Genomic DNA, 19,409 nt, shown 5'->3' on the forward strand with positions numbered 1-19,409 from the left:
TTTTTTGCTTCATCAAACATGGTTTTTTAAACTCAAGAGGAGAAACACAGTTTATTTTATTAATGCAGATTTTTGCTCTTTCTGTTGTTCTCTCTTCCTTGCTAGTGTTTCAAGATTCATTCTTTTTTCATTTCCCTTTTTTTCAAGAACTTCCCTTATCCCTTCTTTTAGGGAGGGTACACTGGCAACTAATTCTCTTAGGTTTTCCTTTGTCGGAACATATCTTTATTTCCCCTTTATTCCTGACTGTTAATTACACTGTGTACACTGTGTATACATTCTGGGCCGACAGTTCTTTTCTATCATCACTTGAGAATATTCTACTTCCTTCTAGATTTCTTGATTTCTGATAAGAAATCCACTATACTTCAAATTATTTTTTCCTGTATGTAAGGTATCATCTCTCTCTCTTACTGCTTTCAGATTTTCGCTTTTAGTGTTCTGAAGTTTAACAATGATGTGGCTTAGAGGGGATGTGAGTTTATCCTGTTAGAGGTTTGCTCAGTTTCTTAAAGCTCTAGATTTATGGCTTTTGCCAAAACTGGGGAATTTTCAGCCATTACTACTTTGAATACTTTTCAACTCCACACTCTTTCTCCTCTCCTTGGGAACTCCAATGACATGAATGTTAGATCTTTTGCTATACTTCTCAGGGGTCCCTGAGGGTCTCCTCACTTTTTTCCCAGCCTATTTTCTTTCTATTGTCCATATTGGGTGATTTCTGTTGTTACCCTCTTCAAATTCATTGTTTCTTTTCTCTGAGCTCTCCCTTCTGCTATTGAGCCATCTGTCATTTTTTTTTCTAATTTATTTAAGTCACTGTACTTTTCAGTTCTAAATTCTCATTTGGTTCTTCTTTATATCTTCTATTTTTTGGCTGAGACTTTGAATTTTTTCATTTGTTTCAAGCATGTTCCTAATTGCTCATGGAAGCAGTTCTATGGTGACTATTTAAAATCTTTAGATTGTGCCAGACCTGTGTCATCTATGTACTGGCTTCTGTTGATTATTTCTTCTTTTGTGAGCTGATGTTCTCCTGATTCTTGATATTTCATATTTGATGCATGATTTTCAATTGTACCCTAAATAGATTAGGTACTATGTTATGAGATTCTAGATCATAATTCAATCTTGTTTTGGCATGCTGTAGGTGGGGGGGAGATTTCAGACTCCCTTCTAGGCCTCATCTGACACCCCCCCTGGAAAGGAGAGGAAGGGGGACCTTGCTGCTGCCCACTGATTCCACATCAGGGTGAGGGAGGCCTTGCTCCTATTGGATGGTGGTGAACTCCAGCATTCCATGCAACTTCCAGTGACAACTTGGGGGAGAGGAGAGGGAGAAGTTGTTATCTCCAAGTGGGGGTGAAATTCTTCCCACTCCTCTGATACCACCCTGGCAGTAGGGAATGGGGTGCCTTGTGATAGCCAGGCCTTTGCTGTTGGGGTGGGGCTGGGGATTTTTCCATGGTATCTGGATGGAGTAAGGCAACTAGTATCTAGAAGTTTCTGTCTCATACAGTTGCCCCTTTCCTGGTCCTCTGGCTGTAGAGAACAGACTTTTCTTGCCACTTTTGTCTGAGACTATTAGTGTTTCTGGGTTGCCAGTTTTTCCAACATCCAGTCTGGGACACATGAGGGGAAAAAAAAAAACCCAAAAAACAAAACAACAACAACAACAAAACCAAACCCACATCATTCCTCAGGTCTTGAGTTCCTCTGGCTCGTCTACCTTCTTCTCCCCAACTTTCAGAATCTTCTTATGTCTCTTTTATATATAATGCCCAGAGCTTTTACTTGTATTTAGTGAGAAGAATAGAGAGAAGTGTATCTACTTCATCTTGGTCTGAAGCCATAAGCTACTGGGCATATTTTTAAAGTGGAAAAAGAATGTCTAATTTTTTTCAACCCTTAGAATAAAGAAGGCACTGAAGTTCCCAAAGTACATTTGAATGTACTCTTTCTTTTCATACCAAAACAATCTTGTAAAGTTGGTTTTGTTGGTGTCTGCCTTTCTCTGAGGGGATAACTGATTTGGAAGGGGCAGGTCAGACCCAGAGTCCCACAGTAAGTAAATCACAGGGCCAAAGGCAGAATCAGATCATTCCATTGCCACACTGTTGGAGCCAGATAAGGTAGAAGCATGAGTACACAGAGGTGAAAAACTGGCCAGTGAGATTTGAGTTTACTTTTTTAAGTACTCTTGTTGTGGCTTCTCTTGTACTCCACTCTGGTCTCCTTGTCTCTGCTTAGTGCAGCAGGCCTGGACAAGCTATGCAACCAACAGCAGCATCAGCAGAACCTGTTTCCCAGAGCCACAGCATGCTGCAGGGTCCTGACCCTGCCCCACTGGAAGTGTGGGACCACCCCTCCCATAAGCCTATCTCCTAGACCAAGGCCTGTCCTCCTGCCCAGTCACAGCTGCCAAGACTGCTCTGGCAGTCCTCGAGCCTACTTTCTCTCTTCATCCTCTTCTCAGCTTGCACTTGGTATTGTTCAACCCTGGTAAAATCAGAGGTTAAAAAGAACTGGTTCAGGGTGCCTGGGTGGCTCATTCAGTTGAGCATCTGCCTTTGGCTCAGGTCATGATCCCAGGGTCCTGGGATTGAGTCCTGCATCAGGCTCCCTCCTCAGCGGGTTATTTGCTTCTCCCTCTGCCCCTCCCCTCGCTCATGCTTGTATGCACACACACTCTCCCTCTCTCTCTGAAATAAATACATAGAATCTTAAAAAAAAAAAAAAAGAACTGGTTCACAGGGTGACTAAAAGCATCATCACCTGGCTGGCCTCATTGCACTGCAGATGCATTAGCTTGTCCACTGACAGCTGTGGGGACCTCTGTCTTTGGCATAATCAATCCGCCTGATGGTGTGCACCCTACTCATTTTGGTCAAACTACGTTTTTCTAAAACACTAAATTTCTATGTTTTTCCAAAAGCACTCACTGCACATAAAAATATATTTCCTACATCCCAAGCTTTTAGGTAAAACCTAAGACTGACTGAAAAACGGGGATTCTGCAGACTTACAAGTGCATGGGATAGGACCTCAGAGAAGTTGAGAGTTCAACCTCCTCTCCTTCAATTTTTCAGTCAAATTCGCTCTCAGGATGAGGCACCACGTTTGGCTTGTGGCTTCAGGCAACCCATGAGAGTCTACTACATACTCCCGAAATAGTTGCACACCAGCTTGAGAACCAGAACACTGGGTGAAATGTCACACCAAACCACAAATTCCTTATACCTTAAATGAATATTACACTGTATGACAACTATACTTCAATAATAAACTAAAAAAAAACCCCCAAAACCTCTACAATCTCTTTCATATCATACAATACCATGTACTATATACATTTGCATGATTTGTGTGCCTACTAAATTTTATCTTTATAAAAATCTAATCCAAAATCCATAAGCAAAACTAATATGAAAAAAGACTGTTTCTGCATGTTACTAAGCAACATAGGATATATTTCAGAAAAAGTTCAAAAGACACAGGATGACAAAGCACTTCCTATAGAAATGTACTCAATAATAAACAACTAAAAAATAATAATAATAAACAACTAACCACGAAGATTCTTTTACTTAATCTCCAATGACACAAATGTAAATCTATAAATTCTCACCACTGGTCATGCAGCTCTTTAGTCTTGCAGTCTTACCATTCTTTGACTTAGGTAGGAAAAGATGAGTCTAAATTAGCAAGACACCTGAATTGCACAATTTTGGAAAGAAATAGAACTAATTTTTATCTCACTTTAATTGTACACAGCAACCAAAATATATTAACCCAACAGAACAGCTTGAAAGGACCTGTGTTAGAGTGGCTGGATTTCCACTGGGCTTTTATTCCTGAAGACAAATCACAGGGAATACAAGGTATTTCTTAAAATCACCAAATATCTGAGGAAAATCTGCACCAGAAAAGCAACAATAGAGCATAAAAACTTAAAAAAAAAAAAAAAAGGCGTACAGGAAAAAAAGAAAAGCCAATCCAAATAATAATTGTCTTCAGAGTGAAAAGGGAGGACATTACAGACATTACATCAATAAACAAGAACAGACCTTCTCTCCCCATCTCCTAGAATTTAAGCAGCAGGTGAAAAGAATGCACACGACACAACTGAAAAGCAAATTACCAATGCTGGAAGACTGAGCTAACAAATTTTTTCAGAACTTAGAACCAAAATACAAAGAGATGGGAATAGGAATGGACAATTATAATATTTGAAGGAGAAAAGTGATAGTTCTGGAAATTCAAGTTCCAAAAAGAGAAAATAAACAGCTGGACAGAAGGAAATGATTTTGTTCATTCTTAAAGATATTATCAACATAATGACCTGACCCTTGAGCTTAAATGTAAGAGTTTTCAGACTGAATTGGCTGAATGAGACAAGAATACATGAATACATGAAAAAACAGTCATGCCTACACTATCAACAGATTCACTGATATGAAAAAAGAACAAAATCAAAAAATCCTAAAAGCTTTCAGAAAGGAAAAAAAAAAAAGGCATTTTCTACGAAGAAATAAGATCCAGATTGACACTGACATCTCTTCAGCAACACTGCAAATGAAGGGGCAATGGAGCAGTATCTTCACAGTTATGAGAGAAAGGAAATGTTTAAGCTGGGATTATCCTAGGCCCAGTCAAATTCCATTTAAAAATGTATTAAAGGATGATGACCAGCAAAATTCAAAAAGGAATCTAAGGGCGCCTGGGTGGCTCAGTGGGTTAAGCCGCTGCCTTCCGCTCAGGTCATGATCTCAGGGTTCTAGAATCAAGCCCCGCATCAGGCTCTCTGCTCAGCGGGGAGCCTGCTTCCCCCTCTCCCTCTCTCTTTGCCTGCCTCTCTGTCTACTGTGATCTCTCTCTGTCAAATAAATAAATAAATAAATCTTTAAAAAAAAAAAAATCTAAGAAGTAGAGAAGAGTGTAAGAAACAACGATGAGCAAAGTAATAAATATTAACTCAGAGACACATTTAAATAAAAGCTATTAATAAAAATGATTAACAACAACCCAGAATGCAGTTATCAGTTAGTCTCAACAATGGAAATGACAGGGGTAGGAATGGCAAAGTTAAGGTGTGCAAAGTGAAAGGCAGAGGGAAAAGGTTAAGATATTGGGAAAAAGTACAAATGAGTTTAAATATCTGAACTTAAACTACACTGGGACTGTTAAAGTACAATGTACACCTTCAGGGAGAAAATGGAAAGCAGCAGCAGCAACAAATATTGTCAAACCAACAAAGAGCAAAAAGGGAAAACAATAAAGTATGGTGAATAGAAAAAATAAATTAAGAAGAATAGCTCCAAACATCATTATCATCATTATATATTATATAACATCATTATATATTATATTTATAAATATAAACAGGTCAAAGTACCCAATTAAAGATCAGGGACTCTGAGTATGGCTGAAAAGGAAAAAGCCAGCTGTATTTTATTTAGGTCATACTTAAAAACAAAATGTTGCAGGGTGGTTGAATTAAGAGATGGAGAAAGATAAACCAGATAAAGGCTAACTGAAAAAAAAAAAAAAAAACCCAGCAAAAATAGTTTCAGGAAAAATGGATATAAGGAAAAAAGTCTTAAAAAGGACAAAGAGGGGCACCTGGATGGCTCAGTCAGTTAAGCATCCAACTCCTGATTTCGGGTCAGGTCATAATCTCAGGGTCATAAGATCAAGCCCCACATTAGGCTCATGCTGCACATGGAGCCTGCTTAAGATCCTCTCTCTCTACCCCTCCCACCCCACTCCCCGCTCTCTCCTCTTCTCTTCAAAAGATAGGATCCACTAAGAACACCTGAGCAGCCTGGATAAAAATGCTTGTCATTCTTGAAATCTTGTCATCATCAGGTTGGGTGTCATTGCCAAGTCAGTGAACAAAACAAATCCCAGCCTTTGCAGAGCTTTTGTTCCGGTGGAAGACAGACCAAAACACTAATAAACAACGAAACTATACAGCATGTCGGATGGTGGGTTTTTTAGTGCTAAAAAACTAAAATAAAACAGGGAAGGGTGAAAGGGAGTGCAATTATAAGTGCAGTTATTAAAGCAAGGCCTTACTGAGAAGGCTGCGCATGGAGCCTGCTTAAGATCCTCTCTCTCTGCCCCTCCCACCCCGCTCCCTGCTCTCTCTTCTTCTCTTCAAAAGATAGGATCCACTAAGAACACTTGAGCAGCCTGGATAAAATGCTTGTCATTCTTGAAATCTTGTCATCATCAGGTTGGGTGTCATTGCAAGACCTCAAAGCTAAGGGGGCAAGGATGCAGATTTCTGAAGGAAGACAATTCCAGGCCAGGGACCCAGCAAGAGCTGGAAGGGGAAGTGGACTCAAGATGGAGGAGCTCATTAGTAGTGGAGAAAGAACCAGACATCCAGGAAACAGAAACTAAGGCTCCCTCCCTGGAAAACTTTAGGAAGTTTCAAAATAAAACACATGAGGTCCGCTAACTGAAAAATGACATAACCCAAAAGATTACTACAAGGAAGAAAATTTTAGAGATGTGTGACATGCAGTCAAGGAGACCTGAATTTAATCTGGAGAGGTTATCGGATTGTGACTCTAACTGAAACAGCCAAAGCCTACTTGATTGCATTTCATTCACCGTGAAGGAAGACTGTCTTAACAGAGAAAGGCTTAGTTTGAGTAGGATTCAGAAAACAGAGTTTGAGAGACAAAATGTGACTATGGGTTTCCAGCAATGTCTGTGGGAAAGGGTATACTGATGAGTGGAATTGAAAAATGGGCTTATTTAAAGGATACAGATCTTCCTCCATTTATAATAGGGCTCTGTCCAAGCAACCTACCACGAGCTGAAAATGCATTTAATACACCTAACTCACCGGACATCACAAGTTAGTCTAGTCCACCTTCGGTGTTCTTTGAACCTCCCAGTAGCCTGCAGGGAGGTAAATATCATCCGCCACAAAGCCTGTTTTATAATAAAGTATTGAATACCTTATGTAATTTAAAAAATGGAATGGTTATATGGGGACAGAATGGCTACAAGTGCATTGGTTATTGACCCTTGTGATCACATGGCTGGCTGAAAGCTGTGCCCACTGTCTCCGCCCAGCATCACAAAGGAGTACTCTACTGCAAATTGCTAGCCCAGGAAAAGAGCAAAATGTAAAATTCAAAATAGGTTTTCTATTGAATGCCTATTACTTTCACACTACCCTAAAGTCAAAAAATCGTAAGTTGAACCATCCTAAGCTGGGGACTGCCTGAACATTTTTCATTTTAATCATGAAGATAGATATATCTGGAGATTATGAGGTCATTAGAATCATCCAACTGATACCAGGATGAGAAAGCAACCTTAGGTAGTGGTAATTTTTCATATAGATTTCCTATAAGAGGAGAATGTCCTTATCAAAAGGGCCTGAGTGTCTAGTCCAAAGGATACTTTTGCCAATGTATGCTAATAAAATAGCATTCTGGTTTATTCGGTATTGTCATGTGAGTTTGGTTCTAATAGTCAATAGCCTCGAACTATCTGAATACATAGAAAACACAAGGGACCTAGAAGTTAAGGGCCAACCTTTGAAAAGTAGTTATTACTGTGAGGTTGGGCTGGGTCAACCATTAGTAGGCCTCCTGGTGTCACCCATACCTCAGTCTTCATCCTTCTGGTCAGATGTTAGAAACACTGTATTGAAGGAAGAGCCTGGACGTAACAGTATGGTGATGTACCCCACCGAGCACTCCATTACCATGAGCCACACAATCCTGAGCAGTGTCACTTAATCTCGCCAATCCTCAGTTACACAGCCTGTAAAATGGGAGTAATAATGGCTCTTCTACCTCTCTGGTTTGTTTTAAGGTTCAAAATCTACATCTAAAATGAACAGCTATGTAAGTAGAAGGTATTAATACTAGCATCACTGCATGTCCTGCAGCAATGAGTATATAATTGATACGTCGAAGCACATTACCACAATTATCTGAAAATTGAAGACAAGATGAAAAACCACCAACCCACCGAATAAAATATAGGAAATCCTACCTCTCGGCAACTGGTTTGGCAATGCTTTCAAAAATGGTCTCTTGGTTTGCACCCTGATCAAAAATCTTTTGAAATCTGCAAAAATGAAAGTGGTAGTTATTGAAAAGCTAAGCTTCAAACACAATTGGATTAATATTTTTTTTCCTAAAAGCTTTGCAAATTACCCCATATTTACATCACTGGGCTTACCTAACCTGACACAATGTTTGCCCTGTAGTCCTGACCACACTGCGCTGTTGTACCCCTGTATACAAATGGTGGGTAAACAGTATTGCTTTGACAAGATCTGCACAATAAATCCCTCTGAAAAACTGCAGCAGCTTTGAACCAAATAATAAACTGTGTGTTCTTTAGCCCTCAAGAGGGACAGTGTCTGCAACTGGCATCAAATTCAAATCCAGATAAGTGTGTGAAATGGAAACCCAAGAACAGGATGTAAATAAGCCAGTGAACTTCTGATGTCTGACCTGTAAGGACAGAACACAGCTGTGAGATGTACGATTATAGAACTTGGTTTTGAAATTGTGAACTGAGGTTGATTTTTCATCAGTAGGTGCTACAACCTGGTATCGGCCACTTAAACTCTCAGGGTAGTTTTGCCCCATTGGGTTGATCATGAATCAAAAGTCAAAAAGTAAATCAAGATGGGCCTGTAGAGAGATGTCTTTATCAGAATGCCAAGGCCAGGGGCGTGGGGTGGTGGAACGGTGTCGATGCTGCTTATCTCGCAATGGTGCGGTGACTGAGCTTATTATGAGATCAGGGGCACAGTGGGAAACTCAAGGTAACTTTTATAGTGTGGTAAGTCGCTTACCAGCAGGAATGGTCCTCATTAAAACATCATGAAAGAAGTAAGAGGGAGAGGGAAACACATGGGGAGGGAAAGGAGGAGAGGGGTTGAAGAGGGGGAGAAAAAGAGAGAGAGAGAGAGAAGCATAAGGATATAGGGCAAAATGTTAACAATCGGTGAATCTCCCACCAAGGATCCAGGAGAGGCTCTACTGCATTATTATTCCACCTCTTCTGCATGTTTAAAATTTTTCAAAAATAAAAAAAAATAAGGGTGGTGTGGCTTTAAAGCAAAACCTTTAAAACAAACATATTGAGGGCATCTTAAGCGGCTTTCAGAATAGCTTAGGAACTTCTGGTCCATGGGTCTCACTTGTGACTCACAAGTTGGACACCTGGTCTATTAAAGTAGAGACTACACAGGGACGCCTGGGTGGCTCAGTTGGTTAAGCATCTGCCTTCGGCTCAGGTCATGAACCCCAGGTCCTGGGATTGAGTCCAGCATTAGGCTCCATGCTCAGTGGGGAGCCTGTTTCTCCCTCTCCCTCTGCCTGCTGCTCCCCCTGCTTGTGCTCTCTCTGCCAAAAAAAAAATAAAAAAATAAAAAAATAAATCTTTAGGGAGAAAAAAACTGGAGACTACATGAGATGTGGGACTATTTTCATGACCCAGGAGTTCAGATGAATGTCTGGAGCTGGGCAGGAAAATCAAAATGGAATGAAATTCATGGTCTTTAATCAACATTAACTTCAAAAGATCCTTAGAGCTTATCAACCTCCCTTTCGAAGAAGCAAATAATGAAACTATACAAAGAGAGGGATTGTCAGACACTCTGGCGACCAGGTCATTTAGCAGGCGAGATTATATCTTAGACAGCAGTATTTACCGGTTTGCCCAGAACACTCCTCAAAACCCTGCAGGTGCGTCACAGCTTCAGATATGAACGCTGACATAACACAGGGCCGCTCAAGCGCTCTTCAGAGCTCTACCTACTGTGATATCTGAGCACAGACCCAGCGGTGCTTTTGAGGTTGATGGCGATCAGACTGATTTGCTTCTTCAACCAGTCTGGCCATGCCTGAGTGAATCCATCAGCCATTTCCAACTCCACCTCCCTAAGTAGTAGGAATTACATCGACCACCATGTAAACCCAGGAGATGGCAGGAGTTTCAGTAAATCATACGATGGTACTTAAAGACCAAATATCATCATCCCAAAATATTTAAGTTTATGTAATGTAGTTACCTAGTAATTTGAAAAGTCATTAAGGATCAGCTGGCATCTGAAAACCATGGAAGGACAAAACAGAATCAGAGAGTTTAAAGATTTCCGTGGAATCTTTTCCAGAAAAGGAAGTTGAGGCCCAAGGAGACAAAGCAATTTATTCACAGCCCTGGAGCTAATCAGTACCACACATAACTTCGGTGTCCTGATTCTGAGGAGGTCTTTTCAGTTATCAGGAAGTTGAGTAGGCTTTTTGTAAAATCCATTTCGACCTTGGCATATGTTGACCTCTTCCCACCCCAAACCTGTTCTTCCTGGTCCTCCGCATCCTAGTACATGACAACTCCATCCTTCTAAACACGCAGCCCAAAGCCCTCAGGGCATCCTGACTCCTCTCTTTCTCCATTACACTCTCATTCCCACCCGTTCATTAACTCTATCACCTCTGACCTTCAAAATGCATCTAGAATCCAACTATTTCTCCACATTTCCACTTGCTACTACCCCGGCCCAAGCTACCGTAATTTCTTGCCTGGTCTTCCTTGAAACAGACTGCTCTTACAGTCTATTTTTCAGGTGCCAGGACAAACGATCCTGCTAAAACCTAAGTGAAATTATTTCATTCTTCTGCTCAAAACCCTCCATTATCTTCCCAAAAGACATTGGGAGGGAAAAGCTTACAATGACTTTTTCCCCCAAACAATCCTTACAATGACTTCTAAGGCTCCCTAGGATTTGGCCACTCTGCTGCTCCATTAACCTTCTTCTTCTCCAGCGACACACACCCCTTTAGTCTTCCTCAGACATGCCAGCACACTCCCATCTCCGGGACTTGTTCTTGGTTTTTCCTCCACCTGGAATCCCAATCCCTCCAATATCTGACTGTCTGACTTCCTCACCTCCTTTAAGCCTTTGCTCAAATATCACCCTCCTGGGATGCCTTCCCTGACTGACCTATGAAATATTCTATCCCTCTCCTTTGCAGCCCTTCTTCTTGGCACTCTTTATTACCCTTGCCTGCCTTATTTTTCTCTGTGGCACTTAACACTTTCTGATATACACTGTACTTAAGGATCTGCCTATCTACCTCCTCTCACTAAAATGTAAGCACCATAAAAGCTGGACCTTTGTTGCATTCTCTGCTATGTTCCTAGCCATTAAAACAGCACATGGAGGATAGGATGGTCAATAAACATTTACTGATTGAATGAATGAATGTTCTTGGGAGGAAACACCCTTAAGATGCTGAAATATTTATCTCTGAACATAGGTATAAGTTAAATACCTTACTAATTTCTTGATTTAATGTGCAAAGCCAGGGACGCCTGGGTGGCTCAGTGGGTTAAAGCCTCTGCCTTCAGCTCAGGTCATGATCCCAGTGTTCTGGGATCGAGCCCCGCATCAGGTTCTCTGCTCAGCAGAGAGCCTGCTTCCCCTCCTTCTCTCTCTGCCTGCCTCTCTGCCTGCTTGTGATCTCTGTCTGTCAAATAAATAAATAAAAATCTTAAAATAAATAAATAAAAATAAAATGCAAAGCCAATATTTTTAATCCAGAGATTTAGAAAGAATGAGTAAGATTTTTAAAAAAGCAAATAACACATTTTCAATGAACATGTTTCAATGCACTGTTTCTATCTACATAATATAAAGAATACTTTGGAAAAGGACAATAGATAGAGACATGGCCAGTTGTTCCTACCAATCACATAGAATCATGCTGAATAAAATGTTTCAGCAAACTGTGGCTTTATAGAAGGAGACTGACCCCGCTCAGCTGTCATGAAGTCATAGCCGCTGAAGTATGTGGCATGCTTACATCAGTGGGGGAAGGCCCACTTCAGAAAAAGTAAGTCACATATTATAAAGCTGTTCCTTAAAGTACAAAATGAAAGGCAATGGGGAGTCAAAAAGACAGGGTAAGCACACCTTACTATGCAGCCATGTGCTAGACACAAGAAGATGGGCTATAAAAGAAGATGGGGTAAATGAGACACAAAGGATAAACTGTCAAGACCAATGAGAATTTTATGAGACATAAGTAAATAAATATAAGAATTCAAGAGAAAACCATAAAAAATATCTGGACTGGTTTTATGCAAAGGGCAATGGCAAAAACAGTATGAAAACAGGGCCCAAGCCAAACACCCTAGAAAGAAATGCAAGACAACAATTAGGATTCCTTCCGGGGGACCTAGAAATCCACTACCTAAATTTAGGGAGAAATCAAATATGGCTTTGACTTGGGCTCAAACTTCTTCAAAAGCCAAAAGTGGGGAAGAAAGAAAATAGCACAGACTGAAACTAGAGAATAAAGGCAGCATAAAGGAGCCCAAATCTCCTATTTCAAGGCCTGGCTACCAGAAGAGAATTTGGACTAGGATGCCTGGGTGGCTCAGCCAGTTAAGCCACTGCCTTCGGCTCAGGTCATGATCCCAGGGTCCTGGGATCGAGTCCCACATCGGGCTCCTTGCTCAGCGGGGAGGCTGTTTTTCTCTCTGCCTCTGCCTGCCACTATGCCTGCTTGTGTGCTGGTGCGCTCTTCCTCTCTCTCTCTCTCTCTCTCTCTCTCTCTCTGACAAATAATAAATAAAATCTTTAAAAAAAAAGAAGAAGAAGAGAATTTGGACAAAAGGCACTGACGACAATCCAGGGGTGCCTGCTGGGTATGTTTCGCCTGATCCCTATAGCTCAGCACTGTCCAAGAGAAATATAATGCAATCCACACATGTGAGTATATATGTAATTTAACATTTTCCAGTAGCCACTTTTTTAAACAAAGAAACAGGTGAAATTAATTTTAAGAACCTATTTTTAATCCAATGTAACCCCAAACTTTATCATTTTAATATGCAATCAGTATGAAAAAATTCTTGAGATGTTTTACATTCTTTTTTTTTTTTTTCTTTCCCACACCAAGCCTTCAAAAATCCTCGATGTATTTTACACTTAGAGCACATCCCAGTTCAGGCTGGCAACATTTTAAGTACTTAAGAGCTACCTGTGGCTAGTGGCCACTACATTACACAGTAGAAATATGGAGTGTGCATATGGACATATGAGACCCAGATATCATCTATGTTATAAAGAAAGCTCATGGATACAGCACACAGATTATACCTTGAGTTACTAACTTGAATAAAGTTTAGTCATACACTGAGCTTCCTATAAGTCCTAAATCATAGTGGGCCAAGGAGGAAAAGGACAACACTGGAGAAACAGATGTAACAAAGAAAGGCTGGGATCTTGGGACAGCATCTTGGACAGAGAGAAACACACCCTCAGGGTGCTGGGGTGGCTCAGTGGGTTGAGCTTCTGCCTATAGCTCAGGTCATGATCCCACTTTGGGCAGGCTCTCTGCTCATCGGGGACCCTGCTTCTCTCTCTCCCTCTGCCTACTGCTTCCCGTGCTTGTGCAAGCACTCTCTTTCTCTCTCTCTCTCTCTCTCTCTCTCTCGGTCAAATAAGTAAATAAATAAATTCTTAAAAAAAAAAGAAAAGAAAAGAAAGGAAACACTCCCTCTTTTCAACTCTGGGCCCAGCAATGAAAAGGCAGCTTGAAATCTACCTACTAGATGAGATAGAAAATAGCACCACATTCTCCCCAAGAAATGGCACTAGTGATTTCACAGGGGATAATTAATGCACCACAAGAGTTATTTCAATAGCGAAACAGAAACAAAGGCGAAAGAGAAACTTACTTAAATTTGTAGCTTTCTCGCTTATTATTCACAAATCCATCTGCCAAATCACGAGGTAAGGTAATTTCCAGGCTAGGGGTTAGTTTTTCATCTTCATCTATGGAATAAATCTGCAAATGTGAAGACAGCAAATGAATATAGCACAGTAAAATTACGGCTTAAATTATGACCATGTTATTATGATAGGTATTGTAATTGTATAAAAAATTGCACTCAAGATAAGTCATAACATAGTATAATTTGGATAATTTTCCTCTTTGAACTGTGCGCAGACTCTGAAAAATATATGGAACAAAAAAAGAGGTAAAATCTAAATCAATGTTCTACCAAAGCTCAGGTCCTCTCTGAATGATCTACTATTCAAATTTGAGCATCTGAGTGTCTCTGTTGTTGAGAAACTAATAGTTCTGAAAGCAGGACATTAATCTAAGTACTGCTTTGGAATTATGTACCAGAAATTAATATCTTTCTACGAGGAATAAGTGCTTCTGAGCATTTACAAAGTGGCCGACGTAGATCAAAGGACTAGGTCTGAGACTTCTCAGAGAGCTCACAAGAATGCTCTAATTCAAGTTATATTCAAAGCAGCCCAAGTTTCCATGAGACATATTCAGGATTTGATAAAAGACATGTGGTTTCAAAAGATATATGTAATTCATGTCTTTGATGTCATCTTCAAGGTTCTCCTCCCAGCTCAGCCACTAATTAGCAAAGGACCTGGAAGAAATCACTTAACCTCTCTAAACCGATATGGAAATGAAGCGTCTTAACCAAGCACCTGTTCCACTGCAAATTCTCTGATTCTCTTCTTGGTTACCTACTCCTTTATTTATTGGCCAGGAAAATCAAGGATTAAGCATATAAAGAGGTCACATGTAATAAAGAATAGCATGACTTGGTACCCAAAGACTTGTGTCCAACACTGAGCTCAATTTACCAGCTGTGTGACCAGCCACCACATTCAGAATCTCAGTTCCTTTATACATAAAATGAGGAAAACAGAATTGCCTCCCTTACAAGATTGCTGTGGGGATAAATGATGTCATGGAAATCGAAGCATTTTGTAATGCACCATAAAAAATGTTAGTCATTAGATAGAGAGGGTTTTTTTTGTTTTTTTTAAAGACTTCTTGTCTTTCACCAGGAAATAAAAGTCTTTCTAACAGGGAATACTTCCTGCTTAAGACTCATTTAGATGCTTGATTATGGGGGGAAAGTCATATTCTTAAACAAGTAAAAGCTTACCTAAATCTCCCAAAAGTAAATAATTTTCCTAAGCAGTTTTTTATTGAACGTTCTCACCTAAAATGTGAAGAATTCATGCAGAAAAGTCATCCTGTAAAATAAAATTATTTGTAGAAAGTAATGGCATCAGGTCTGAGACTTTCCATAGCTAGGTTTTCTCAAGAGACATTTAAAAATTATATCCTGTAGGGCACTACACCAAAAAAAAAAAAGTTAATGACTAGGTAGGTGAGTGAGTGAAAGGGGTGTGTTAAGACATGAAACATACAAGAGTGAGGTACTCCTTTCAATGCGAGTCACAGTGTTTTCAAAAATTCTGTAACACTCAGTGCTCCGAAGACAGAAAAGACCCTCTACCTCACTGATTAAGCCATTCTTTGAGGCATTGAGAAAAGTCCCTCTCAACCAGAAAACTTATTTAGTCTAATAGATTGACTCTTTACCTTTAGTCATAACAATACTTTTCGAGGCACAGTGGGGGTTTTTAGGCCCAGAAGGCAATTACAAGAAATGCAAGGATGAATGTGAACATGTTTTGAAATGTACTGAGCACTATACAAATGAAAAGCATGGCCATTGTTAAAATTATCAGAGGTTTGTCTTATGCATCTTCTAAGTTACCATTCTATAGATTATTATAATTTACTTTATATTACCTTAAGGAATAAGACTAATGAAGTAATAGAACCACAAAATGAAGAGGAAAGAAAGAAAAATACAGGGGTGCCTGGGTGGCTCAGTCAGTTAAGCAACTGCCTTCGGCTCAGCATGATCTCAGGGTCCTGCCATCAAGCCCTGCTCAGCGGGGAGCCTGCTTCTCCTTCTCCCTCTGCCGCTCGCTCTCAGTCTCCCTCTCTCAAATAAATAAATAAAATATTTAAAAAAAGAAAGAAAGAAACAAAGAAAGAAAGAAAGAAACCAACCTTTGAATCACTCCTAGTTGAATGTCACAGGCAAAGAAACAACCATACATCTCCAGGAGCAAAAAGATCAGGTGTTAGAAGTAGGATTTCTAAGGGAGAGCCGGAATACACTAACTCAAAGTGTGTTCAGCTATGTTCTCTTATTTTTGCGTATATGGCATAATGTTGCATGGTGGTAAGAATCTGCTATTTAAAAACATAGTAACACCTAAAAATACTTCCTGGAGTATCAAACAATCCACCCTACAGAATCTCACCAAAGAAATGCAAAAGGCAGCACAGTAAAATATCCAAACACTGCACTTTAAAAAAAGAGAAAGTTCAAAATAGCACCCAAGATTCTCCATCAACTTATCATACTCCCTCCACCCCCTCACCCAACCAATCCTCTAATACTACCAAATCCAAACACCTGCTTCCCACTGCTAAGTCTATGTAGACAAGCTCAATATTTTTGGCTAAGAATCTGAAGAGGTATGGAGGGACTTCACATATAAAACACTTGGTATACATGATTAACTTTTAAAAACCTTCTTGTAAGTGAATATAAGAGAGAAAATGCTAAAGTATCCGTGGTTCCTTTCTACACTGTTTCATTCCTTTAAAAAAAAAAAGTCTGTATTTTCTATGGAGTCTTCTCATGCATCTTATCCTCAAGTAGTCCATGAGTAAAAAAGCTTTTGATGATGATGATGACAAAGATGCCATATTCTTGTTTCAAACACATAAATAGCACAATGCAAATGCTACATTATGATATACTATGATGTTACATATATATATTATAGATACGGAATAGATAAAAATATTATTAATAATATACCCATTCCAGGCTCTCATGAGTAAGACCCAGACTGCCCTTACCTAAGTCCTCACTTTGGGAGGCAAAAAGTTTGGTCTTGAGAGCCGAGAACTTTAGAATAAAAAGTCCTTCATTAAAATTTGGTTCTGCCACTCACTGGGTGGATGGCTTAACCATATTATTTAACCTGAGACTCAGCCTCCTCATCTACGAAATGAGGAAAATGACATCGACCTTGCAGAGTTCTCCTGAGAATCAGAGATAATGTAGACAAAATACCTAAGTGGGAAGAATGACTGCCCTCTTTCTAGGGAGAAAAAAAAAAAAAAAAGTGTTTTGAAACATTTAAGAAGCACATCTCTTCTCAAGGCAAGGGCAAAATCTTAACCTTTTTGTACCTCTGAGCTTAGCACACTAGACGAAGCACCTAGTAAATGCTCAGTCGATGTTTTCTGAATGAAAAGTATATATATGTATACATATGTATACTTTAAAAAATATATATATGTATACATATGTATACTTTTAAAAATATGTGTACGCTTTGAGATGCATAAATATGTATATCTGCAAGAAGTATTATGTCAAAGGTTCATGTTTGTGTTGCAGAAGGGCGATGTAGTTAGGCAACAAATTCCCAAGGGTCCACCGTGCACAGAGCCACAGTCATAGGTGTTGAGTTTGTATAACTACCTATATCATCTGTAACATCTCAGACGTGTATGGACACACATCTCCAGCTGGCACCTGCCGCCCGAGTGAGAAAGGCGTTTGGGCTTATGTGCGCGCAGAGTGTGCAGAGCTGCGTGACCGCTTGCCAGAAAGGAGCCAGAAGTGCGCAAGATGAGGCGCGACCCCTGTGAGCGCGCACACGGGCACACACACCCGCGTCGGCCCCTGCTTGAACACGTGTGCCGGGCGCCTGTGTGGGGCTCTGTGCACAGCCTCCGCGTCCGCGCCCGCGGGGCGCTGCAGGGAGGAAGTGGCCCGGCTGTCTGCCCGCGTCCCTGACAGCGCGGCGTTGGTGTCTTCGTGGCCGCCGGGGCGGCGCCTTAACTGAGTGTGCGGGACTCGGGTCGACATCCGGCGCCCGGCGCCAAACCCCCTCCCTAGCCTAGGGCCCCGCGTGCCGTCCCTCCCCTGCCTGGGAGGCCCAGCCGCGCCGGCGCCCTCGTTGTCCGTACCCCTTGTTGCTGCTTCCGGACAGTGGGCTTCACCCTCGCGAAAATCTGTATGGTCTGCTTCACCATCTCCTCTTGGCTCTGCACTGACCCTTGACCTCTCTCAGGAGCTGGCTCCTAAAACTTCTGACTCCCACCACTTCCGGCCAGCCGCAGCCTTAGCAACAGTAACTAGGGACACTACCCAAGGAGCACCGCGCCAACCAGGACCGCCTCCTCTCCCTAATTGGTTACGGACTGCAGAGGGGGCTGAAGGGAAGTCCCGAGGGGCGGGATTGGGGCGGGGCCGAGCGGCGAGCGCTGCGCACGCGCGGGGTCAAGGTCTGGGCACCAGGTTTAGCTCCACAGCTGGCCTACTTAGTGGTTAATGGGGTGACAACCACCATGCCCTGACCGATTCCTTAATCCATTCTTTCTCTGTGCCAATACCTCTTTTTAGCACTGAAGTCATTCCGTTTTTTTATTGTTCATTCATTGAAGAAATGTCACTCGATCTGTGACAAGCAGTAGGCTGGCTGGGCGTTATCCTGAGCTGAGCGCAACGGCGTCTGCCAACTTAGAGATCAGGGTCTGATGAAGGAGGCAGCTTTTCCACAGGAAGTTCCAAGTTATGCCAGGACAGGGCACGAGATGCTGTGGAAGGCACCTCTTCTATCTCTGTCTTGGAAGAGGTCAAGACCGGAAGAGAGAGCGGCCGTTCGCCGTGCGGATGGCCCTGTCAGGAATGGCTGGGCTCCCTTGGGCACGGTTAGTAGGAAGGTAAATTCGTGCAGTCACTATGGAAAACAGGATGGAGGTTCCTCAAAAAATGAAAAATGGAAGTTCCATGTGATCCAGCACTCCCACCCCTGGAAACATATCCAAAAGAATTGAAATCTGGATGCCAAACAGATCACTGCTCGCCCATAATCATTGCGGCGTTAACCAGACATGGAAAAAAACCTTAAGTGTTCATCAGTGGATAAATGCCTAAAGGAAATGTGATATGGGCATATTTGAAGACTATTTGATATATTATTATTTATCTTCTATATATAATGGAATATTTTTCTGCCATTAAAAAAGAAGAATAAATGAAACAAGATGGGATCGGGAGGGAGACAAACCATAAGAGACTCAATCTCACAAAACAAACTGAGGGTTGCTGGGGGGAGGGAGGTAAGGAGAGGGTAGTAGGGTTATGGACATTGGGGAGGGTATGTGCTATGGTGAGTGCTGTGAAATGTGTAAACCTGGCGATTCACAGACCTGTACCCCGGGACTAATAATACATTATATGTTTATAAATTTTTTTATTTAAAAAAGAAAGAAAGAAACAGGAAATCCTGGCATTTACAGATACACAGATGAAACTGGAGGGCATTATGCTAAGTGAAATAACTTAGAGAAAGGCAAATAGTGTTTGATCTCACTTATCAGTAGAGTCTAAAAGAGCTGAACTCATAGAAACAGAGTAGAACAGGTAGCCAGGGGCTGGGGATGCAGAAAATGGGCCGATATTGGCCAAAGGTACAAACTTCC

General features: G+C 41.1%; 1 protein-coding gene across 1 annotated transcript in view; it reads right to left on the reverse strand.

Moving 5' to 3' along the window:
- The window catches only part of KIF6 (kinesin family member 6), a 421,803-nt gene extending 403,757 nt beyond the window's left edge, over window positions 1-18,046 (reverse strand). The window contains exons 1-3 of the mRNA XM_080807059.1: window positions 17,892-18,046; window positions 13,738-13,847; window positions 8,026-8,100 (exon numbers count right to left, since the gene is read on the reverse strand). Of these exons, the coding sequence (XP_080663185.1) occupies window positions 8,026-8,100; window positions 13,738-13,847; window positions 17,892-17,957 (251 nt within the window). The 5' untranslated portion in view covers window positions 17,958-18,046. The remainder of the gene's footprint in view (window positions 1-8,025; window positions 8,101-13,737; window positions 13,848-17,891) is intronic.
- Window positions 18,047-19,409: the final 1,363 nt, after the last annotated feature.

The sequence above is a fragment of the Martes martes genome (assembly GCF_963455335.1).
Source record: "Martes martes genome assembly, chromosome: 6".
Taxonomy (NCBI): Eukaryota; Metazoa; Chordata; class Mammalia; order Carnivora; family Mustelidae; genus Martes; species Martes martes.